Source organism: Rana temporaria, chromosome 2 (assembly GCF_905171775.1).
Source record: "Rana temporaria chromosome 2, aRanTem1.1, whole genome shotgun sequence".
In the NCBI taxonomy this organism is placed as follows: domain Eukaryota; kingdom Metazoa; phylum Chordata; class Amphibia; order Anura; family Ranidae; genus Rana; species Rana temporaria.
Window position 1 is genome coordinate 450,220,658 of NC_053490.1, and position 26,808 is coordinate 450,247,465.

The window sequence follows — 26,808 nt, forward strand, 5'->3', positions numbered from 1 at the left end:
CAATTATTTGGTCTTTTTGTACTAATTTTAGTTTTTTTAACCTCCATTATGTTACTAAACATCAGGCCGGGGTCACACCTCTGTGTTTTTTGGTGCTTTTTGCAGAAACACACTACAGTTCATTTACCGTATTTATCGGCGTATAACGCGCACCGGCGTATAACGTGCACCCCAATTTCAGAGGGAAGTTTCAGGAAAAAAAAACATTTTTTTAATTTTAGTGGTTCATCTGCAGCCTCAATGCAGCCTAGCCTGTGCCCAAATACAGCCGTGCCCAAATGCAGCCTATGCCAAAAATGCAGCCTGTGCCCAAATGCAGCCTGTGCCCAAATACAGCCTGTGCCCAAATGCAGCCTGTGCCCAAATGCAGCCTGTGCCCACATACAGCCTGTGCCCAAATGCAGCCTGTGCCCAAATGCAGCCTATGCAGCCTCACCTTCTCTCGTGGGAATCGCCGAGCCGTCACCCGAGCCGAGCCGTCATTTCCTGTTCATTCGGCGGCAGTCACACACACAGTCCCGCCTCCGCCATCGGCATTGGACCAGCTTCTGTGATTGATAGAACACTGGTCCAATGCCGGTGGCGGAAGCGGGAATGTGTGTGTGACGTGTGCTGAGTAAACAGGAGAGACGGTGCGATAATTTCCCGCGGCACTCGTCCCCCTCTGAGCCGAGGTACACACAGGTACAGTATCGGCGTATAACCCGCACCCGTGATTTTCCCCATATTTTCAGGGGAAAAAAGTGCGCGCTATACGCCGATAAATACGGTACATGGTTTCCTATGGGACACGTTCACATCCATGATTTTTTTCAGCTGCTGCCTATTTGGCAAGGGCTAGGACTTTTTTAACGCAAAATGGTGCTATTTTGTTTTTTTGCTTCAATATACTTCAATGGAGAAGCTGCAGAAAATAATGTAATGTGTTTTTGCGGCAATTTTTGTTTTTTAATCTGCCCAACAACAAATAGGCCAAAAAAAAAAAAAAATGCAAATAATAATAATGTTTACACTTATATAGCGCCAATTACAGCGTTGCCGCTGTGTCTAAGCGCTGATAATGGTTGTCATTATTACCCAACTCAATGGTACTAATTTTACCGACCTCTGAAGGATGAAAGGCTGAGTGGACCCCGCCGGAATCAAACCTGCAACCCTTGGGACACAGGCAATCACAGACTGCTGCAAAGGAGCATTAGCCCCCCTGCGCTATCTTACCGCTATCACCGTAAAATTACATTTTCTTTTTCTTTTTATTATGTTGTTAACCGATTAATCGATTGATCGAAACAGTAATCGGCCAACTAATCGATTATGAAAATAATCGTTAGTTGCAGCTCTAATTGCATCCCAGACAGATTAAGCTTCTATGCCATCCTGATAATGTGTCAGGGAAGAGTGGATTCTGTACAATTTGGCAGTGCCAGTATCCCCATTAGTGACACATCTGCTAATATCTAATGTTATTTCAGCTGTCGGGGCATTAAAACAAGCAGGTGGTTATTGCAGAGTTAAATTTTAAAGTGGCAAACCTCTGACTAAATATTTGACCACATTCATACTGCATATTTGTTGGTCAGATTTATCCAGATGTCGGCCCAATCGAGACATATTCCCCAAAACCAAGACATTCAAATTCTTTCTTGAAGGAAACATGGAGGCTGCCATTGCTGATTTCCTTCTACAATTGATGGATACCGGGTTGTCTCTTGTTTAAATACCTCCAGTCAATAACAATTTTACTGTAACCAAATTGACTATGTGTGTAAGAGCCCTAACAACAGGGCCGTCTTAACAGCATCATGGGCCCCTGGGCAAAGTAATGCTCTGGGGCCCCTACAATGATGACAGTGCAGGTAAACAGACATCAAGTAGGTAGGAGGCAGACTGCCTCCCCTGTGTATCTGTTACTCTCAGTGCCATCATGGGGCCCCCAATTGTGGGGCAGCGTGGGCTCAAGGACAAGCTGCTTTGGGGAAAGTGCACTTTCCTCTGTCTTGATTGGGTGAAGAGCTGGTTTGTGAATTGATGGTCCCGGTTAAGATAACATGTACATATACATTATACAATAAACAGGGGTTCAATAAAACCAATTATTGAAGCAGACATTGGAGTATGTGTGTCGCTGGTGTTCCCAAGTTGTATAAGGCAATGGTAACAGATGATGTCCCATCCCTATATATTTTGCCAATTCCCTGACGAAGCCTAATTGGCGAAATATATAGCGATGGGACATCATCTGTTTTTTAATAAAAAAAATTAAAATTATCTTTTTTTTATACAATACTTGTTCATTTTCAATAGATTGTTTTCAGTACTGCTATAATCCCACTTTTCTCCCTACCTGAATCCCCCATCAACAGTGTCAGTGCATCGAATTGTGCCCCATGATTGGTGTCATTAGGAGGAATTGTGCCCCATGATTAGTGTTATTGGGCTAAATTGTGCCCCATCATTGGTTTCATCTGGAGGAATTGTGCCCCATCATTGGTGCCATTGGGCCCCATTGTTGGTGTCATTGGCAGGAACGGTGTTCCATTGTTGATGTCATTGGTAGTATTTGTGCCCTATCGTTGGTGTCTTTGGGAGGAATTGTGCCCTTGTTGCTGTAAGTGAATACAATTGTGCTTCAAGGGCCTGATAAAAGCAAGCAAAGGGTCACATCTGGCCCCAGGCCACAGTTTGGAGACAACTGCATTATTTTATGAAGATACTCTAAAGCCCACTGCTCTTGGGGAAGGGGATATGATTGAATGGATTTTTGCAATCACTATAATTTACATAAGATTAGGCCAAGTCCAGGGGTGTTCATTCGGTGCCTAAACATGCATGCTTGGCTAGAAAATACCTTCATCCCATTGCTATCTAATGTGAATGATTAGACACATCTTAAGGTTGCAATACACAGCTCAACAAAAGTTGATTGTTCAAGTGACTTGTTGGCAGTCAAGTGAAAAATTGTGACAGTCTTCATAGGGGATGGTGATGGGGTGGTAACGTCACAAGCTCCACCGTGTCCAATCAGAAAACATATTACATTCACTGAAAAAATACAAAGGGCTAGATTCAGGTAGGGGGATGTAAGTTTGTGCGGGCATAGCGTATGTTATTTACGCTACGCCGCCACAATTTAGAGAGGCAAGTGCAGTATTCACAAAGCACTTGCTCCGTAAGTTGCGGTGGTGTAGCGTAAATCTTCCGGCGTAAGCGCGCCGAATTCAAATTGTCAAGAGGTGGGCGTGTTTTATGTAGATAAAACATGACCCCACGTAAATGACGTTTCTCACGAACGGCGCATGTGCCGGCCGTGAACGTATCCCAGTGCGCATGCTCCTAATCACGTCGCAAATAGTCAATGCTTTTGACGTGAACGTAATTTACGCAAAGCCCTATTCGCGAACGACTTACGCAAACGACGTACAATTTTCAAAATTCGACGCGGGAACGACATCCATACTTAACATTGGCTATGCCTCATATAGCAGGAGTAACGTTACGCCGGAAAAAGCCTTACGCAAACGACGAAATTGACGGCAGCGCCACCTAGCGGGCAGCGTAAATATGCAACTAAGATACGACGGCGTAAGAGACTTACGCCAGTTGGATCTTAGCCTAATTTCGGCGTATCTTGCTTTCTGAATACAGAAAGAAGATACGCCGGCGCAGCTTTGAATTTACGCGGCGTATCAATAGATACGCCGTCGTAAATTCTTGCTGAATCTAGCCCAAAGTGTCCCCTAAAAAATGCCTGTGCCATTCAGTAAGCAGAAGGGAAGCTCTCCAGAAAAATAAAAGCTTGGCACATTCTAATCCTGCTTAATGCACTCTACAGGTAAACAAAAATTCAAATTGACTGGGGTTCCACTTTACTATTATATAAACTATCTGGTGGTACCACATCTTCTATAGAAAAATGCTCCAACCAGTGGCAATACATAAATATAATACATATGCACAATGCATTTCCTATATTGTTTAATTTGACTTTCTGCCCCTGCTCATATGAAATTGTTTCTTAAGCAAAAATAGTCTTAAAGGTTAATTTTATTTTTCAATAAAAAATACTTCTGTGCTCTTTTATAAGTGTGGGTTGTGGAGTAAACAAAGTGCTTGAAAAATGTACCAAAGGCAATTACAGTGATACAGTCAATGAAATGTCAGGGAAATGAAATGATGTGGCCTTATATGGAACCAAATACTTCTGTGACGTCAGCTCTATTTCTGTGGAGTGAACTTTATTCCTGTGGTGTATAATTCCACTTCTGTAGCTCGGACTATGCATAGAAATCAGAACAGAAAATATATCAGTAAAGGTTTGTCTTTAATAAGGGATACTGCACGATTAAAGCTTGTTTATATCTATTTGCCTTCATTTCCATGTTGATGATAAACCACTTTCTACCTCTAATCTGTTTATTAACATTCCTAATCATGATGTCCTGTGCGGAAGATACGTTAAACTTTTACAGCCCAATAGAAATTTTAGTTTAATCAACTAAATATATTTTAGGTCCATCAAAAGGTATAAAAAAGTGCTGTAGTTTTTTTTTATAAAGCAGCCACAGCCTGAGATGAAAAGTCCCTCCTCTGCCAGAAGCTGCATTGAAATAACCTCTCTCTGTGTGTGGGAACAGTGGTCTCTCTGCAAAGGTCCAACACAACGTCTGGTTGTGTCAGATCTATAGCTCTGCAAGCAGTAAAGCTCATGCTCTCTGCTGATTGGAGAACTGTCGGACCACATATATGAAATATAATACTTTGCACACTTTTTTAGAAGCATAAAGATTTAAGCAGATTTCAGCAGATTTATAAACATAACGTTTAATTAATAAACATCCGAATAAAGAACCACTTCTGGCTGCCAATTCTGTGTCAAGAATGTACAGTGGAACCTCGGTTTAAGAGTAACTTGGTTTGAGAGCATTTTGATTTGCGAGCAACTTTTTTTTTTAATTCTGACTCGGTTTGCGAGTGTTGACTTGCAAGACAAGTAGAATTCAAGTGAAATAGGCCTGCAGTACCTCATTTGGCCTGAGGTACGGGGGCGCAGAAGCTGAGCAGAGCCGAAAATAGGCCTGCAGTACCTCATTTGGCCTGAGGTATGGGGGAGCAGGACCTGAGAAAAGCCAAACATTGGCCTGCCGTACCTAATTTGGCCTGATGTACGGGGGCGCAGGAAATGAGCCGAAGTATACTCCTGGAACAGATTATGCTCATAATCCGAGGTTCAACTGTATGTGAGAGCTAAGGAAAACTTGGATATAATCAGCATGGCTACTAATCATAACATTATGGCAGCCAATCATAGTGACCACATGGCCTTTTTTTTTTTCACTTGATGAGTAGGTTCCTCAATATGTGCTAATCCAATTATTTGCTTGCATGTGGTATCCTTGGTGTGAGTGAGGTATGCGCAGCTGCAATCTTCCCGTGTTTTTAGATTGTATGACAACATTGTCCTATTTTTAAATCAGTTTGTTTTGCACAATCTATTTGCTACTCTTTGATTAATTTTATTGTTGTAATAATAGGATTTTTGTACTCACCTTAAAATCCTTTTCTCTGTCGTCCATGGATGGACACAGCCTTCACAAGTCTTGACATATGGGTTATGTTCCTGTTCTCTCCTATGAACAGGAACATAACCCATATGACAAGACTTGTGAAGACTGTGTCCATCCATGGACGAAAAGAGAAATTTATTTTTGTAATTAATAAAGTCTTTTTGTATTCATCCAGTGTTTTGGTATACCCACTTGAGAGAACTTTATTCTCTCCTTCTGTTTTTACTAATCATATCATCATTATGGCAGCCAATAATAGTGACCATATGGACTTGTTTATGAGTTGTTAAGAGTGTAAACTGCATTTTTTCTATTTTTTTTTAAACTTGTCAATTAAAAAAAAAAAAAAATCAAGAAAAATTCATCAAATACAAAACCTAAAGTGGTTGTAAAGTCAGATTTTTTTTTTTTATCTTAATGCAGCAGCCCCCCCAATACTTACCTGAGGTCCATCTAGATCCAGCGATCTTGCACGAGAGACTTGGCTATCCGGGACTCCCCTACTCATTGCTGCTATCAATCAAAGTCAGTGAGCCAATGAGGAGAGAAAGGGGGCGAGGCTGGGCCAAAGCTCTGTGTCTGAGGGAGAGGCCAGGAGCACCAAAGAGGGACCCAAGAAAAAGAGGGTCTGGGCTGCCATGTGCAAAACCACTGCACAGAGCAAGTATGTATAACATGTTTGTTATTTTTTACTTAAAAAAACAAGCCTTAAGCCCTGGTTCACACTGATGCTACTTTGAAATCGTGCTACTTTACTTGAAGTAGCGCGATTTCAAAGTAGCAAGGTCAGCGCGATTTCAGGTGCTACTTGATAGACATTTGTGTGTCTTCATACACAGATGTCTATAGAAATCGCACCTGAAATCGGCAAAAGTAGTGCAGGAACTACTTTTGCAAATCGGTGCGGCGCCGCAAAATCTGTGTCGCACCGATTGGAACAGTGCCATTGCCGCCAATAGGCTGCGACTTGTCATGCGATTTGATCTCTCAAATCGCATGACAAATCGCGCCAATGTGAACCTAGGCTTAGTGTCACTAATAAATCCAACAATGTAAACAATTTTTTTAGGTAGGCAAATTATTCACATATAATGAATTTACCAGTGGTAGTCAGTCAACAATAAGTGTATCCAAACATGCTTAGGACAAACGTTAAATTTTATATATATACATATATATATATATATATATATATATATATATATATATATATATACACACACACACACACACTGGTGACACATTCTTTCACCCAGGACAAAGACTCAGCTTGGCGCTGAGAGAAGAAGTTCTTAATTCACATAGCTCTCTGCCTAGAGAGGGAAGTTCTAGTTTGACAAATAGATAAGTAAGCCATAGAATGGTAGAATTATAAATATACCGTATATATTAGACATTTCAAAGTCTTGGTAATAGTAACCTGCTGCACATGTATCATGAAGGCCTACAGAATCACCATGTAGGTTTGAATAAAGCAATTTAAAACCAAAACAAAATTCTGTGCACTGCTAAAGTGTTTGGGTTTGGCTTGAAAAAAAGGTGGCAACCCTAGCTGTGGCACCAGAAGAAAGCAACAGTGCTTTATGAGGTGATTTCAAACCTCATTTCTATAGCGGATAAGGAGGGGCACTGCTGGGAAAGAAAAATTTAGCCGAAAAGCTGGTCTTTAACTGCTTGCCGACCGCCCACCGTCATATTACGGCGGCAAGTCGGCTCCTCTGCGCGAGAGCACGTTATATAACGTCATCTCTCGCGCAGGCCACTAGGGGCGCGCGCGATCGCCGCCGGGCACACGCGACCGCTCGTTACAGAGTGGGGACCTGCCAAATGCTAATCCTCTGGTGGATTGCTCCTGCAAACAACTCTTTTATTCTTGTCAGGCCCCGTACACACGACCGAGTTTCTCGGCAGAATTCAGCCAGAAACTCGGTTCAGAGCTGAATTCTGCCGAGAAACCCGGCCGTGTGTACACTTTCGACCGAGGAAACCGACGAGGACCTCGGCGAGGAAATAGAGAACATGTTCTCTATTTCCTCGTTGTTCTATGGGAGAACTCGGCCCGCCGAGCTCCTCGGCGGCTCCAGGACTGAACACGCCGAGGAACTCGATGTGTTTGGCACGTCGAGTTCCTCAGCCGTGTGTACGGGGCCTCAGTGTTGTGACACAAAAAAAAAAAAATCATAGACAAATTATACAGATATAATTTGTAAAGAAAATGTGACACTTACCTGCATGAAACAGATTAAGCTCCCATTCCATGTAATCAAATATCTCCACAGTGAGTTGAAAACTGAATAGGATCAAAGGATAAAAGAAAATGAGTAAACCAAGAAGCTTCCACCATCACAGCCAAACTAGATAGTGTACTACAATGCATCAAACTGTAATGGTCATCACCTTAAATGGGTTGTAAAGGTACAATTTTTTCCCCTAAATAGCTTCCTTTACCTTAGTGCGGTCCTCCTTCACTTACCTCATCCTTCCATTTTGCTTTTAAATGCCCTTATTTCTTCTGAGAAATCCTCACTTCCTGTTCTTCTGTCTGTAACTACACACAGTAATGCAAGGCTTTCTCCCTGGTGTGGAGTGTCGTGCTCGCCCCCTCCCTTGGACTACAGGAGAGTCAGGACGCCCACTAACACACAGCTCATTTCTCTATCTGCAACTTAGAGAGCATCCTGACTCTCCTGTAGTCCAAGGGAGGGGGCGAGCACGACACTCCACACCAGGGAGAAAGACTTGCATTACTGTGTGTAGTTACAGACAGAAGAACAGGAAGTGAGGATTTCTCAGAAGAAATAAGGACATTTAAAAGCAAAATGGAAGGATGAGGTAAGTGAAGGAGGACCGCACTAAGGTAAAGGAAGCTATTTAGGAAAAAAAAATTGTACCTGTATAACCCCTTTAAAGATAAATGTACCTGTCAGTTACATACTGTATTTTTATGGTTGGCATTTCCAAGAATAGGGAGACTAATTCCCTTCTGAATACTGACATTATTTATTCAGATATTCATTAGAACTGGCATCTAAAAACAGGCTGCTCTATTTAGCTTTATAAGATGCCTGGGTCTGCTGCATGAATTAAGAACATGCTAAATAAAATCTAAATAAAGATAAATGTGAATGATCTATAATAAATGTACAGAGACACAAACAAGCCATGTACACTCAAGAAATACACATGCAAAAAAACAAAACAGCAAATGCCATGGCTGGAGCCTCATAAAGACGTGGTCAAGCGTTTCAGCTAAAACAGGAAGATGACCAGACATAGAGGTTGGAAAAACACTATTTGGTTTGACAGATCTCAGCTTCTGTTGCCACATGCACACAAAGGCAGAATATGATCACTCCTTGGACCTCAGGTGGTAGTTTTGTTGTATTAATGTGTGGCTAACAACTTTGCAGAAACTGTAAGATATCAAGTGTACATAGAACAGGATCTCTAACAAATATCTGTCTTTTTTGGAAAACTAGATAGCAGTACCTAATAAAATGTTTGCCATGGGGGTTCTTTACAAAAGGAAAATCCACTTTGCACCACAAGTGCAAAGTGCACTTGAAATTACACTGAAAGTGCAGTCGCTGTAAATCTGAGGGGTAGACCTGAAATGAGGGGAAGCTCTGCTGATTTTATTATCCAATCATGTGCAAGCTAAAATGCTGTTTTTTATTTTCCTTTCATGTCCCCCTCAGATCTATAGCGACTGGACTTCCAAGTGCACTTTCAGTGCAGTTTCAAGTACACACCATAGGTTAACCAGAGGACAACGGTCTGAAGGACAGTTGTCCTAGGTTAACCGATGAAGCTGACTGATGGTCCGTCACGCCTACACACCATAGGTTAAATAACCGATCGTGTCAGAACGCGGTGACATAAAACACAACGACGTGCTGAAAAAAACGAAGTTCAATGCTTCCAAGCATGTGTCGACTTGATTCTGAGTTGTGCCTACTAACGATCGGTTTTGACCTATCGGTTACCAATCCATAGGTTAATTTTAAAGCAAGTTGGCTTTTTTTTAACCAAAGGTTAAATAACCTATGGGGCCCACGCACGATCGGTTTTGACCGATGAAAACGGTCCTTCAGACCGGTGTCCTCTGGTTAACCTATTGTGTGTACGAGGCCTTAGTGCTGATCTATAAGGACATAGATGCCTCCTGCATGTATCCTAACTTGTCAAATGTCTCCCCTCTGTCTGTTATAAGAACTGAAAAACTACAGAATCTGTGGGTGGATCTGTTGTCTGGAGCTCGGTGGGTGGAGTTGTGATGTCAGTAGACTCCCCGCCCTCCTCTACACTCCCCTTGTCAACATGCATTTTTTTCTTGTGTATTCCTTACACTAAATTCTGCTATGATCACCAACATCCAGTCAAAATCCAGAAAAGTAACCACATGACTTCAGAAAAGGAGTGGGGATGGGAATTTAAAAAAAATAATCTCCAGGCTAGTGCATGAGATATGTAAATAACCTGTCACTCACAGCAAGGGGGCGGAACGGACTAAGGTTTTTCTCTGTAAGTCTGTTTTATTTCACTGAACAATAAAAGAGGATTGCTCAGAGCTGGATTAACTATGTGTGGCAAGACTGGGCACAGATGATAGGAAATCTTATACCCTACATTGTGACATAAAAAAAAAAAAATCGGGTTTACATCCACTTTAATTATCCCAAAACAAAAATACAATTAGCAGCAATCAGTCAGATCTTTTGTTTTATTTGCCTAATTAATTTGCATTATAGTTATATTTTGCTCTAATTTTCAATTATCACCCCCCGTGCATGATACTTTAACTGACCTTCCACACTATTGACTAAGATTTTCACCCTGAGTATAGTAATAAATAAAGATCTAAAGTGATAAAACAGACATCTGACAGTTTTATACTTCTCGGTACACTATAAAGTGGGCGAGATAATTTAATCAATAGAATTCATTGAATTAAAAAAAACAGACCAAGGGATGTGAGATAGATGATGGTCTTTGTGTCTAGGAAAACAGACATAAAGCATTCAATGCAAAAAGATGGATAACAGTTGCAGGTCATAATGTCGTTCAATCTGTTTCCTTCCCCACTTTATCTCATAGTGATAAAGAAGAAGCAGCTCTCTCTCAGCACTGTAAATCAACATTTCCTAATGTAAAACTAGGGCATGGTAACTTCTGCGTGTATATAACATACACATTCCATTGGGGATTATATAAGTAAATGCTGACACTGAGAACTGTGAATATTGTGTGGAGGTTGCCAACCATGAGAAGAAGAACAAGGCCTCGTACACACGATAGGTTAAACAGAGGACAACGGACAGCAAGCCAACTTGCTTTAAATTTAACCGATGGATTCCTAACCGATAGGTCAAAACCGATCGTTAGTAGGCACGGCCATCGGTTAAAAACCCACGCATGCTCAGAACCAAGTCAACGCATGCTTGGAAGCATTGAACTTTTTTTCAGCACGTCGTTGTGTTTTACGTCACCACGTTCTGACACGATCGGTTATTAACCGATGGTGTCTGGGCGCGACGGACCATCTGTCAGCTTCATCGGTTAACCGATGACAACGGTCCTTCAGACCACTCTCATCGGATGGACTGATCGTGTGTACGAGGCTTAAAACATGTTTAGAGTATAAAGTTTTTTTTTTTTTGTTTGCAAACTATTTGTATTATTTGGCTACATTTATCTTATACTTCACTCTCCTGATGGCAAAAACCTAACACCCATTTAAGTAGAAGAATTTATTGTTTGAAGGAATAATGGACTTTCTAGGCACCAATGGTTGACACAGAATATAATTTTTTTATTGATGCAAACCCTGAGATCCAGGTAATTGAATCAACAATTACAGTACAAAAATATATATAAAAAATTACATTAAAAACATTAGTAGGCATAGAATATCTCTAGAAATGCCAACAACCCAAGAGGGGTTATACTGAAACCACAAACAGTCCACTAGGGACAGCAACAAAGGTTGATGAACAAACGTAGACTTTGATAGGCGTTTTAGTATATAGGCTCTACATGTTTCGAAGGTTACTGCTTCTTCAGGAGCTTAAAAAAAAAAACTTTCATCCACGGTAATGGATGAGGATAAGTGGAATTTCCAATGAAAGGTCTGGATCAAGAAAGTAACAAGTTCCAGGTTTCAGAAAAAATATGTGAGCTCCTGTGAGCTCCCCTATGTAGTGGCGTTGAGATTGCAGGCGAACCTAGGCTTGATACCCCTTCACACCATCGCAGCCTTTCTATAAATGGTCTGGTCTTTACAGGTTTGGGATATTATCCTAACTCTTATGGGAACATTTCCCCTTCATTCACATATATGCAGTTTGTATGTATGATTCTGCATTTTCTCCTAAATCTGGACTAATCTTATATTTGCTGCGGTTCATTTACCTGGGTTCATACACCAGCCTACCTCTCACTTGAAAAGATATATACATATTTTTTCTGAAACCTGGAACTTGTTACTTTCTTGATCCAGACCTTTCATTGGAAATTCCACTTATCCTCATCCATTACCGTGGATGAAAGTTTTTTTTTTTTTTTTAAGCTCCTGAAGAAGCAGTAACCTGCGAAACATGTAGAACCTATATACTAAAACGCCTATCAAAGTCTACGTTTGTTCATCAACCTTTGTTGCTGTCCCTAGTGGACTGTTTGTGGTTTCAGTATAACCCCTCTTGCGTTGTTGGCATTTCTAGAGATATTCTATGCCTACTAATGTTTTTAATGTAATTTTTTATATATATTTTTGTACTGTAATTGTTGATTCAATTACCCGGATCTCAGGGTTTGCATCAATAAAAAATTTATATTCTGTGTCAACCATTGGTGCCTAGAAAGTCCATTATTCCTTCAAACAATAAATTCTTCTACTTATGCTAGGACGTGGCACTGCAATATCTTAGGAAACCCATAGTCCATCCTATGGTTGGTGTTCCTCAATTATCATATCTCTTTCTAACACCCATTTAAGTGTCATTTTTAGGGACTCGTTAATAATGTGATGCCCATATTTAAAAAGGGATCAAAGGGCCAGATTCTCAAAGGACTTACGACGGCGCAGCGCCATGTACGCCGTCGTAAGTCCTAATCTGGCCCAGCATATCTATGCGACTGATTCTTAGAATCAGTTACGCATAGATATCCATTAGATCCGACAGGCGTAAGTCTCTTACGCCGTCGGATTTAAACTGCATTTTTTTTTGCCCGCTAGGTGGCGCTACCGTCGAATTCCGCGATGGGTATGCAAATTAGCTAGATACGTGAATTCCCGACGCAGTAAAGTTACAACGTTTACATTAGGCTTTTCCCGGCGTATAGTTGCCCCTGCTATATGAGGCACAGCCAATGTTAAGTATGGCCGTCGTTCCCGCGTCGAAATTTTTAAAAGTTACGTCGTTTGCGTAAGTCGTCTATGAATGGGGCTGGACGTCATTTACGTTCACGTCGAAACCAATGACGTCCTTGCGACATCATTTGAAGCAATGCACACTGGGATATTTTACGGACGGCGCACGTGCAGTTCGTTCGGCGTGGGGATGCGCTTCATTTAAATGATACACGCCCCCTACCCGCCGAATTTGAATCCTGCCGGGCCATTTACGCTACGCCGCCGCAACTTTACAGGCAAGTGCTTTGTGAATAAAGCACTTGCCTGAAAAACTTCTGATGGACCGTTTTCATCGGACCAAACCGATCGTGCGTGGGCCCCATCGGTTATTTATCCATAGGTTAACCACTTAAGCCCCGAGCCTGTTTTTCAGATTCGGTGTTTACGAGACTAAAACATTTTTTTTTGCTATAAAATTACTTAAAACCCCCAAACATTATATATTTTTTTTCTAACACCCTAGAGAATAAAATGGCAATCATTGCAATACTTTTTGTCACACCGTATTTGCGCAGCGGTCTTACAAGCGCACTTTTTTTGGAAAAAAATCACTTTTTTAAATTAAAAAATAAGACAACAATAAATTTGGCCCAATTTTTTTACATATTGTGAAAGAAAATGTTACGCCGAGTAAAATGATACCCAACATGTCACGCTTACAAATTGCGCCCGCTCGTGGCATGGCGTCAAACTTTTACCCTTAAAAATCTCAATAGGCGACGTTTAAAAAATTCTACAGGTTGCATTTTTTGAGTTACAGAGTAGGCCTAGGGCTAGAATTATTGCTCTCGCTCTAACGATCGCGGCGATACCTCACTTGTGTGGTTTGAACACCGTTTTCATATGCGGGCGCTACTCGCGTATGCGTTCGCTTCTGCGTGCGAGCTCGTCGGGACGGGGCGCTTTAAAAAAAAATTGGGGGGGTTTTCGTATTTATTTTTATTTATTTTACAATTTTTAACACTGAAATAAAAAAATAAAAAAATTATCACTTTTATTCTTATTACAAGGAATGTAAACATCCCATGTAATAGAAAAAAGCATGACAGGTCCTCTTATATATGAGATCTGGGGTCAAAAAGACCTCAGATCTCATATTTAGGCTTAAATGCAAAAAAAAAAAAAATAATTGAAACTGTCATTTTTTCAAATGACAAAAAAAAAAATGTTGCTTTAAGACGCTGGGCGGGACTGACGTTTTGACGTCACTTCCGCCCAGCAGAGCTATGAGGACGGGTGAAGGAGATTTTTCCTTCACTCGTAACCCCCGAGAGCGGCGGGAGGGGGGGGCCCTCTCCCGCCACCGATAACGGCGATCTCGCGGCGAATCCGCCGCGGAGACCGCCGTTATCGTTTACACGGCCGCCCACTGAAGAGATGAATATCTCGGTTGTGGCAGCAGCTGCTGCCGTTACCGAGATATTCATCTTTAAAGTGCCGACGTAGAATGACGGTGGGCGGTCGGTAACTAGTTAAAAAAAAGCAATCTTGTTTTAAATTTAAATTTAAAAATCCACGCATGCTCAGAATCAAGTCGACGCATGCTTGGAAGCATTGCAATAACTTTGTTATTTTTAGCACGTCGTTGTGTTTTACGTCACCGTGTTCTGACACGATCGGTTTTTTAACTGATGGTGTGTAGGCACGACTGACGATCAGTCAGCTTCATCGGTTAACCGATGAAAACGGTCCATCAGACCGTTCTCATCGGATGGACCGATCGTGTGTACAGGGCATAAGAAATCTTTTGTGAGGGTTTATTTCTACTTTAACCACTTAAGACCCGGACCTTTAGGCAGCTAAAGAACCCGGGCAGTTTTTGCGATTCGGCACTGCGTCGCTTTAACTGACAATTGCGCGGTCGTGCGACGTGGTTCCCAAACAAAATTGGCGTCCTCTTTTTCCAACAAATAGAGCTTTATTTTGGTGGTATTTGATCACCTCTGCGGTTTTTATTTTTTGCGCTATAAACAAAAATAGAGCGACAATTTTGAAAAAAATGCAATATTTTTTACTTTTTGCTATAATAAATATCCCCCAAAAATATATAAAAAAAATGATTTTTTTCCTCAGTTTAGGCCGATACGTATTCTTCTACCTATTTTTGGAAGAAAAAAAATCGCAAAAAAGCGTTTATCAGTTGGTTTGCGCAAAATTTATAGCGTTTACAAAATAGGGGATAGTTTTATTGCATTTTTATTATTTTTTTTTTTTTTTACTACTAATGGCGGCGATTTTTTTCGTGACTGCGACATTATGGCGGACACTTCGGACAATTTTGACACATTTTTTGGACCATTGTCAGTTTCACAGCAAAAAATGCATTTAAAATGCATTGTTTACTGTGAAAATGACAATTGCAGTTTGGGAGTTAACCACAAGTGGGCGCTGATGGGGTAATGTATGACCTCATCTGTGTTTCTAACTGTAGCTGTAGGTGTGACGTCATCAATTGTGATTCCCTATATAAGGGAACACACGATCGATGACGGTGCCACAGTGAAGAACGGGGAAGCTGTGGTAACACACAGCTCTCCCCGTTCTTCAGCTCCGGGGGCCGATCGCGGGACTCCAGCGGCGATCGGGGCCGCGGTCACGGAGCTTCAGGCCGGGTCGCGTGCACGCGCCCGCGACCCCGCGGCTGGGCTTAAAGGGCAACGTACAGGTACGTTGATGTGCCTCCACACAGTAATGCAAGTCTTTCTCCCTGGTGTGGAGTGTCGTGCTCGCCCCCTCCCCTGGACTACAGGAGAGTCAGGACGCTCTCTACGTTGCAGATAGAGAAAGTAGCTGTGTGTTAGTGGGCGTCCTGACTCTCCTGTAGTCCAAGGGAGGGGGCAGGCACGACACTCCACACCAGGGAGAAAGCCTTGCATTACTGTGTGGAGTTACAGACAGAAGAACAGGAAGTGAGGAGTTCTCAGAAGAAATAAGGACATTTAAAAGCAAAATGGAAGGATGAGGTAAGTGAAGGAGGACTGCACTAAGGTAAAGGAAGCTATTTAGGGGGGGGGGATGTATCTTTCCAAGCCCTTTAAGGTAAGAATAAAACTTACAAATTATTGACATCATTCTCTCCAGCCTCATCCAGCTGTCTGTCAGTCATCTGAAGGTTGCCCGGGAAACGAGGGTTCTAGGCACGGGAAACAGAAAAATGGTGAAATATTGTGCATAGGAGGAACAATATTAAAGATTTTATTTAGATCTGTAGAACAAAGGAGATGTTGAAATAGCAGAAAATGAGAGAGAAAATAAAGTATGAAGAAGGAATGTGATCATCAAACTGAACTCCTGGGAGATATAAAAAACACATTGTAATCCAATTATGTGTTCCTTAAAAAATCATTATATAAAATTGCTTCCTGACTGTCATGATTTTACCCTTTTTGTCATCCATTGCATAGTATTGATGTAACATGTAATAGATTGTGGTCTTTCAGAAAGGCAGAATTCAACCAGGGAGAGACAATACTCCAAACCGGCAGGGCTCTGCACAGTGCACATGCTTACAGAAAGGGGGAGCACAGGGATGACCTCACCAGTCTTCTGCTGCTCCCCAAGGTCCAGTTAGAGGTTAGGGTGTACCCTGGACCAGGCTGTATTGCTTAGCTGCAGTGTGGTCTACACTGCAGAGATGTCCAAGATCTGCTTTAAATTGTAAATAATACATAGTACACCCAGTCCACTGGGATATCACTTTTGTAATAAAATTTTAATTGAATCTTTATTAAAATGATGCTTTCTCTAGCAGGAATGTCTGAATCACAACACTGGCTAAACTGAATAAGATTTCCTTTTGCAGGTAAAAAAAAGTTGATAAGCACATATTTACAGTACATAGGGCCAGATTCACGTAGAAGTGCGGCGGTGTAATGTATCGTAGATACGTTACACCGCCGCAAGTTTTCATCGCAAGTGCCTGATTCACAAAGCACTTGCAATGAAAACTTACTCTGGCGGCCTCCGGCGTAAGCCCGTGTAATTCAAAGGGGCGTGTGCCATTTAAATTAGGCGCGCTCCCGCGCCGGACCTACTGCGCATGCTCCGTTTCGAAATTCCCGCCGTGCTTTGCGCGAAGTGACGTCATTTTTTCGAACGGCGACGTGCGTAGCGTACTTTCGTATTCCCGGACGTCTTACGCAAGAAGGAAAAATTAAAAAATTTTGATGCGGGAACGACGGCCATACTTTATACAGCACATACGTGTGCTGTGTAAAGTTAGGGCACCAAAAACGACGACTAACTTTGTGATGGGAAACTAGACTAGCAGCGACGTAGCGAACGCGAAAAACCACCGTAACTCCTAATTTGCATACCCGACGATGGGTTTACGACGCAAACTCTCCCCAGCGGCGGCCGCGGTATTGCATCCTAAGATCCGACAGTGTAAAACAATTACACCTGTCGGATCTAAGGGCTATCTATGCGTAACTGGTTCTATGAATCAGTCGCATAGATACTCTGAGAGATACTACGGAGTATCTGAGATACTCCGTCGTATCTCGGCTGTGAATCTGGCCCATAGCTTTTAGCACAAAGTTCAGTTTTAGAGTCAAATAACACATTATTCAGATGTTTTCAACAGAGTATAAGGCACAGGGTAAAGTAAGGCAATAGACAAAATACTGAATTCCAAGGAAAGTACAAGATAACAGTAAAAAAAAGGCACATATGCTGAAAACAAATCAGCGGAACTAGCAGGCTCAGGACCAGAGGCCGTACATAGGATAATGGAATACATAGTGCAAGTACAAGTATGTATATAGAAACATAAACAGTACAATGGCTCAGGAAAGGCTTTTATGAGGAGTCAAAGTGAAAGAAAAAAAGGGGGAGGATAATCAAGGATGAAAAGGAAGGACCTGCATGGTCCCTGTATTGAATTAAAAAAAAGGTCTGAAGATTCTGAAAGTTCAAAAAATGCTCAGAGAGAGAGAGAGAGAGAGAGAGAGAGAAAGAGAGAGAGATGAACAGGGAAAAAGGAAAATCACTGCATAATTAAGGCGCAGAACTCATTTGAGTTCTTATCGGGACACCATCAGTTTCTGGGTCAGTGCCAGTGTTGCCAACCGTCTGTATTTTTTACGGACAGTTCGTAAAAATGGGCACTTTTTGCCCCCCGTTCGTAAATGTCCGTGGTTGCGGGAATGCGCCAGTAAAAATAGCAGAGATCCAGGGGGTGATTGGAGGGAGGGGGTGATGGTGGCTGCAGTGGCACCGCAGGGAGGGATGGTGGCACCGCAGAGGGTGGAGGATGGAGACAGGGGTTGTTGGTGGCACCGCAGAGGGGGATGAATGCAGGGGACGATGGAGGCAGGGGGAGATTGTGGCACGGCAGAGGGGGGTGAAGGCAGGGGGTGTTGGTGGCAGAGGGGGATGGAGGCAGGGGGTGATGTGACTAAATAATTTGCCCTTATTATAGCGAAAATAACAAAAATATGTTTTTTTACCTTTAATATCTACCTTAAATCACATTGCTATTTGCCTAGCGTACTTGTTTGTAGCCTAAATACTGAAATTTGCGCCCAAAAATGTAATTTAGTAACTTTTGTGAAATGTTAGTAAAAATGTGGCTGCGCCAGTAAATTTCGGGTGTCTTGCCAGTAAATTTCAATCTGGTAGGTTGGCAACACTGGTCAGTGCTGTCCTCTGCTACCAGAGACTCTATTACTATGATGTTGTTGAGTATGTGGGCCCACTCCAATATATGTGGAGGAGAGGTAGAATTCCAGTGGTCCTAATTTTAGTAAAGGACCCAGGAATTATTAACGAAAGAGAAACCTCAGAGACAGCTTGGATGTCACAAATACACAAGGAAAATACTTTTTGCCATAAAGGTGAAATTAAGTTACAACCCCACCAAACATGCAAAAAGGAGCCTTCTTCTTCCATGCACCTCTAGCAGGTCTCGCCAGAAGAAGCAAACATGTAACTGGGTTCCTGAACAAAAAGGACAGAATTGTATGAGGCCCCGTACACACGACCAGTTTCCTCGGCAGAATTCAGCTTCCGACCGAGTTTCTGGCTGAATTCTGCCGAGGAAACTGGTCGTGTGTACACTTTCAGCCGAGGAAGCCGACGAGGAGCTCGACGAGGAAATAGAGAACATGTTCTCTATTTCCTCGTTGTTCTATGGGAGCTCTCGCCCCGCCGAGCTCCTCGGCGGCTTCAGGGCTGAACTGGCCGAGGAACTCGATGTGTTTGGCACGTCGAGTTCCTCGGCCGTGTGTACGAGGCTTAACACTTCCCTGGAAATATGAAGACATTGAAAGTTTGTGCATGAAAAGGAAACATTTTCTCCAGTTATCCACTAAAAACAATGTATTCAAAGAAAGTTTCCCATTTAGGCTCCATGCACACTGAAGCTGATAAACTGCAGTTTATTGGCGTTTTGGCTTTTTTTTTAAAGCCCATAAACTGAACTCTATGTTAGCCTATGTGCCCATGCACACCTGGGTGTTTTTTAGTGTTAATGAGCTTTGGAGTTTATTGGCTTTTTTCTGAACGCCCGAAATTTGCATTCAAAGCGCCGTTTTTTGGCGGGGGAAAACGCTGAAAAACGCAAAACGCTGAAAAACGCAGAAAGACGCTCAAAAACGCTTTTTAATCCATTTAAAAAAAAAGTTACACCGAAAAACGTTGATTAAAACTATTGCAAAAACGCTAAAAAACTTTGAAAGGCTCCCTGCAAAGCTACTGGCCTTTTTTTATAGCTTTTATCAGCTTCAGTGTGCATGGAGCCTTAGAGGATCTGTCTTAGAGGTCTCCCTCTCTTAAAATGCCATACAACTGAGAAACAGTATGGTCAGGGTTAGAGGATTGTGAGGAACTCTTCCAGGGGCGCTGATTCAATGACAAACTAGGAATATGTTTTAAGTTTATGTAAGAAGCCAGTGAGCTGAGTTGAGGGCAGCCAGTTATTGCCAGACAATTAAGATGGGGAAAAAAAGTCCAAGCCCTAGAGATAGCATAGTCAGGAAGGAAAATACATATTTAGGGCCAGTGCTTCTGAGACAGGGTCACTATCACAGCTTTCTGAAAAACCAGGCTTGAAAAAATTATTAACAAATATACGAGTCAAAGGACCCTTATGGTGGGAGAATTTGTGAGGGGTGATTAATCTGCCCCATAGTGAAGTGGCTGGCCCACAAAGAGAAGGGAGGATGGATGGGGACGTTATGCAGAGGACAGCCGGGGAAGTGCCCCGAAGGTCCAGCGGGGAGATATCTTGTTCTAATTGGACCACTCATTGGTGGGTATGTAGTAGAACCAGAGTCTATTTAGTAGAGTGGCTTTGTGGTACAGTTCTAAATTTGGTAAACCCAAGCCACCCACCACTTTAGGTCTTACAAGGACTGCCTTTTAAGACAGGGTCTTTCGGGGGTTACCATAAAAACTCAGTGATTCGAGTTCGGAGATAGGTAAAGAAACCCCTAGCTGGAATAATGGGAATTGCATTGAATATATGAAGGAAATGTAGGAGAATCTCCATGTTTAATTTATTGATGCAACTGAACCAGGAAAAAATTCAGTTCAGTTTTAAAAAGCTGTATAAGCAGGGCCGGTGCTCCGGCTAGGTGAACTAGGCAGCCGCCTAGGGCGCACTGCTGCCTAGGGGGCGCAGCCAAGGGTGCTGACTTCCCCATTAGTCTGGCCAGGGAACACGAGGGGCCCTACACAGGGCAGGGGCTCTGACTGACTCTCTAGAGGAAGCAGCAGCCATGGAGGACATCCATCACGGAAGCTGCAGATGAGGTCAGCAGCAGCTCAGCTTGTGAGGAGGGCACAAAGACAGCAGAGGAGGTGGGCATGAGGACAGCTGGGGTGGCGGGCATGAGGACAGCCGAGAAGGTGGGCACAGCTGGGGAGGCGGAGGCAGCAACAAGGACAGCGGAGGAGGCGGGCACCATGTCTCTGGATGCAGCTTCTGCTCCAGTGAGTCCGCATTCTGATCCTATTGTAGTCACTCAAAGGGCCCTAGGCAAGACTAACGACACCCGGTACCTAGGGGTGTTAGTCATGCCCAAGGCGCAAAATAGTCAAGCACCGGCCTTTTATATAAGTGTGTAGATATCAGGTTTTTGAACTCTTACCTTTGTGTGGAAATCCATCTTCGTGTTCAGAAGCTTCAAATAGATGCTACATAGCTGTCCATACCCGTCACTAAGATGCCCCTATAATGCACACAAATGGCAACCTTTAGAATTATGTTTAGGGAACTCAGTCCTCGACACTTGTACTGGTGAACAAAATTTAGTATTGATTACTGGACCTCTGTTGATTTTGAATAGAAAATGTCTATCAAGAGAATGATCCTATCCTAATTTGAAGAAGTTGATTTTTAATTAAAAAAAATAGACACCCCATTTACAACAAAAAAAAGAATGCTCCACGGTCTGGTTTTCCCTTCATGCACTGCTGCCAATCTACAGTAAAACAATCACAGAACCTGCTCTTTGATGCAGAACTGGGACGGACAATCAACAAACAAAGAGGCACTTTAACAAAAGTCGATTTGTATTAAGTGATATGAAACTGGTTGACAAAATGCTCTTACCCACATCCGGCTCATATCAATGAGTTCATTTTTGTAACGCAGAGAGTCTTTCAAAACCTGAAAAAAGGAATACATGCAAAGTATATCAGAAAGGGAACTTTGTGAAAGCCATTGATGAGCAATTTTACATTCTGATAAAAGTTTCATGAATTTCTTGTCATTGAGATAAGTTACTCCAAGCATATGTCGTCTCAAATAGCAGAGAACCAGTGGGTGTGGAATTAGTTTGGAAAGTGAATATTAGTACACAAACATTCCTCATAGGACTTTGTCAGAATCTATTGACTCTAGTAAATGTTTTAAAAATGAATGTCATGTATATGGGTATTCTAAGATATTTATTTTGGTAAGTGTACATGCTGTGGACTGCATTCCAGTGGCGGCTGGTGATAAAAAAAATTGGGGGGGGGGGCGCAAACCCCTCCAGCTCCTTACCTGCCCATCCTCTGCTGTCACAGCTCCCAATACCCGAACACACTATACACACTGCACACACAATACATACAGAGCACACAGAACACACAGTGCATACACAGAACATACTGTGCATACACAGTACATACACAGAACACACCGTGCAAATACACAGAACACACAGGGCCAGATTCACAGAAGAAATACGCCGGCGTATCTTCAAATTTGCCGCGTCGTATCTTTAGTTTGAATCCTCAAACCAAGATAGGACAGCTTTTGGCATCGATCCGACAGGCGTACGGCTTCGTACGCCTTCGGATCGTAGGTGTACTACTCCGGCGCCCGCTGGGTGGAGTTCGCGTTGTTTTCCGCGTCGGGTATGCTAATTAGCTGTTTACAGCATTCCACGAAGGTATGCGCGTTACTCGCATTCTCTTACGTCGTCGCTAGTCGTCTTTTCCCGTCGTAAACTTACGGCTGCTATTTCATGGCTTATATTTAGAATAGCCATGTTAAAGTATGGCCGTCGTTCCCGCGTCAATTTTTTTTTTTTTTTTGCGTAAGTCGTCCGGGAATATGAAAGAATGTAACGCACGTCGCCGTCCAAAAAAACACGTCGGGGCGCCGTAATTTCGCGCAAAGCACGGCGGGAAATTTCAAAACGGAGAATGCGCAGTACGTTCGGCGCGGGAACGCGCCTAATTTAAATGACACACGCCCCATTTGAATTAGGCGGGCTTGCGCCAGCCGGATTTACGCTACGCCGCCGCAAGTTTACAGGCAAGTGCTTTGTGAATCAAGCACTTGCCCATAAAACTTGCGGCGGTGTAACGTAAATGACATACGTTACGCCGCCGCAAATGTATGTGAATCTGGCCCACAGTGCATACACAGAACACACAGTGCATACACAGAACGCACCGTACACACACAGAACACACCGTACATACACAGAACATACACAGAACACACCGTGCATACAATACATACAGAGAACACACAGTACATACAAAGAACGCACAAAGTACATACACAGAACATACACAGAGCACAAAGTACATACAATACATACAGAGAACAAAGAGTACATACAATACATACAGAGAACACACAGTACATACAATACATACAGAGAACACACAGTACATACAATACATACAGAGAACACAGAGTACATACAATACATACAGAGAACACATAGTACATACAATACATACAAAGAACACACAGTACATACAATACATACAAAGAACACACAGTACATACAATACATACACAGAACACACAGTACATACAATACATACAGAGAACACACAGTACATACAATACATACACAGAACACACAGTACATACAATACATACAGAGAACACACAGTACATACAATACATACACAGAACACACAGTACATACAATACATACAGAGAACACACAGTACATACAATACATACACAGAACACACAGTACATACAATACATACACAGAACACACAGTACATACAATACATACAGAGAACACACAGTACATACAAAGAACACACAGTACATACAATACATACAGAGAACACACAGTACATACAATACATACAGAGAACACACAGTACATACAGAGAACACACAGTACATAGTGCATTCCATACTCACATTGGGGTGACCATCTCGCAGCAACTTGTGAAAAACATGGCAGAATTTCCAGCAGAGAACTGCATTGCTGGACAGTGGCAGGCGGTTCACAGCTACCCAAAAGGTCTGAGCCCCCTTCTCATGATGTGTTCCCAAAATACAAGGTGGACTTATGTTAAGGAAGCAACTCATATGCCTCAGAAAATAGAATAGCAATATTAACTATTAGTAGAAATAAAATGCGGTACAAATACATTAACATTGCACACAATTAACTTTGGGTTGTGATAAACAATTGCTGGGCTATTATTCTTTTGTCAACATCTCTATTTCTTTGTAAAGTTTCAATGTAAAAAAAAAAAGAAAATGGAGGCCACAACGCAATTTCCTATACCGCAATAAAACATTATTGATCCAGTGATCGTTTTCCGTCTGCCTGAGTTCCTCTGGTGTTCATCACTCAGGAATGAGCTTACTCATACTCGGTAGTTAAAGCCCAATTGAACTTTCATTTTAAATCAGCAGAATATATTCCAGGTACATAAAAAAAAGAGTTCAAATTCTAAAAGTAGAAAAGCCTGAATGCTGCACAGAAGAATTCCTTGCTCGTTCTGTGAAAGCAATGGTCTCTCGGAAGTTGTCCAACGCACCCATGGTTAAGTCAGAGCTAGAGTCTCCAATCAATAGGGGTCATGTAATTTGCCAATTCCAGGGGTATAGGTCTGATGAAATGGAGCATGTCAGACCTCTGCAGAGAGACCAATGCTTCAACACTCTAAGCATTTTGAAAGTATTTTGCATGTGTACTCCTGGAGTTACCCTCATGATGATCAATTGACATTACGCAAGCGTGTTTTTAGTGTTTTGCCTCGTACACGCGATCGGGTTTCCCTGCTGACTTTTTACCGCTGGGAAACCCAAGGGGAAAGCCGAGAACCGGCTCGGCAGCTTTTTCCCCCTACACACGGCCGGTTTTCCTGGCAGGAAAACTGCCACAAGAGCCTTGGCTGGGAAATCCGGCCTTGTGTATGCTCCACCGCAGTGTTTCCCATAGGAAAACTTCCCGGGAAAAAGACCGCCGGGAATCGCGGCAGGAAAAAAGAGAACATGTTCTAATTTTTCCCGCCGGAACTCACGGCGGTTTTCCTATCAGGAAAACTGCCGTAGAGCATACACATGGACAGTTTTGCTGGCCAAAAGCTGTCACGGGAGTTTTCCCGGTGGCATTACTGTACTGTGTTAAAAGGCACATGATTCACTGATGTAGCACCCCCCCCACCCCCGTGAGGGCCACTGAAAGATTATTGACCCCGAAGGTTGTCCTGACCTTGCAAGCCTCCCGACAACTCTGACACGCTGGGATCGAACATATTTCAAAGTGATAATGCAGGCACAGACACCAGACTGTAGCAAGGTAAACAAGTATTTTACTTAACCACTTGCTTACTGGGCACATAAACCTCCTTCCTGCCCAGGCGAAATTTCAGCTTTCAGCACTGTCACGCTTTGAATGACAATTGCGCGGTCGTGCGACGTGGCTCCCAAACAAAATTTACGTCCTTTTTTTCCCACAAATAGAGGTTTCTTTTGGTGGTATTTGATCATCTCTGCGGTTTTTATTTTTTGCGCTATACACAAAAATATAGCAACAATTTTGAAAAAAAATAAAAAATTGTACTTTTTGCTATAATAAATATCCAATAAAAAAATAAAAAATAAATGTTTAGGCTGATACGTATTCTTCTACATATTTTTGGTAAAAATAAAAATTGCAATAAGCGTATAGTGATTGGTTTGCGCAAACGTTATAGCGTCTACAAAATAGGAGATACAATTATGACATTTATTATTATTTTATTTTTTTTACTAGTAATGGCGGCGATCTGCGATTTTTGTCAGGACTGCGATATTATGGCGGACACATCGGACACTTTTGACACATTTTTGGGACCATTCACATTTATACAGCAAACAATGCTATAAATATGCGCTGTTACTGTATAAATGTGACTGGCAGGGAAGGGGTTAACACTAGGGGGCGAGGAAGGGGTTAATGTGTGTCCTGCTAGGTGATTCTTACTGTGGGGGGAGGGGACTGACTGGGGGAGGTGACCGATGGTTGTCCCTATGTACAAGGAACACACCATCGGTCTCTTCTCTCCCTGACAGGACGTGGAGCTCTGTGTTTACACACAGAGCTCCACGTCCCTGTCTCCGTGACTGCCGATCGTGGGTGCCTGGTGGACATCGCGGCCGCCAGGCACGCGCATTGGCACCTGACTGACGCGGCGGGCATGCGAGCGCCCCGTCGCCGCCGCTCGCACGCCCCCCCAGTGGCTGGAGGCCGGATATAGATGGCCTCCCGGCAATTCAGAGCCACATTTTGGCCGTAAAAACCCGCCGTGCGGGCGGGAAGAGGTTAAAGGGGCTGTAAAGGTTTTATTTCTTTAAAATAGGTTCCTTTAAGATGTGCATTGTTGGTTCACTTACCTTTTCCTTCGATTTTCCTTCTAAATGTTTTTTTTCTTTGTCTGAATTTCTCACTTCCTGCTCCTCCTCAGTAAGCTGTTCAGGCTGACTAACCCCCAGGCAGAACGGCTCGGATGATGGGGGTAAGCTTACAGGAAGTGAGAAATTCAGACAAAGGAAAAAAACATTTAGAAGGGAAATCCAAGGAAAAGGTAAGTGAACCAACAATGCACTAGCTCAGGCATATGCAATTAGCGGACCTCCAGCTGTTGCAAAACTACAAGTCCCATCATGCCTCTGCCTCTGGATGTCATGCTTGTGGCTGTCAGAGTCTTGCTATGCCTCATGGGACTTGTAGTTCTGCAACAGCTGGAGGTCCGCTAATTGCATATCCCTGCACTAGCTTAAAGAAAATAAAAAACAAACCTTTACAACCCCTTTAAGATTTTTGAAGCAGATAAGAACAAGAATAACTTAGGCAGATATATTTCAGTGTTAAACTCTTACTCTTGGTAAATAGTGTTGGGCAAATGGTTCAGGCCGAGCATAAGTTTAGTCCGAACGTTGTCTGTTCACCCGTTCAGCGAACAACCAAACTGGCAGGGTGTTCAACCATTTATGAGGCCCTCTGAACGCCCCACAATGCACTGCACGCCACACAGTGCATTCTAAACCCTGAATGGCTGAAGCAATGAAAACGTTGCCCTATTAGGGCACAGAACACTGTCAAAGTCATAATTGGAGCAACTCTTAAAGCGGGGGTTCACCCTGTT

The 26,808-nt window shown here is 42.6% G+C and overlaps 1 protein-coding gene across 2 annotated transcripts in view; it reads right to left on the minus strand.

The window, feature by feature from the left end:
- Positions 1–26,808, minus strand: part of HIP1 (huntingtin interacting protein 1) — a 190,684-nt gene that overhangs the window by 97,049 nt on the left and 66,827 nt on the right. For both annotated transcript variants that reach the window (XM_040338493.1, XM_040338492.1), the window contains 5 exons: positions 23,588–23,730; positions 21,533–21,589; positions 21,069–21,149; positions 16,032–16,108; positions 7,793–7,854 (listed from right to left, as the gene is read on the minus strand). In XM_040338493.1, coding sequence (XP_040194427.1) covers positions 7,793–7,854; positions 16,032–16,108; positions 21,069–21,149; positions 21,533–21,589; positions 23,588–23,730 — 420 coding nt within the window. The remainder of the gene's footprint in view (positions 1–7,792; positions 7,855–16,031; positions 16,109–21,068; positions 21,150–21,532; positions 21,590–23,587; positions 23,731–26,808) is intronic.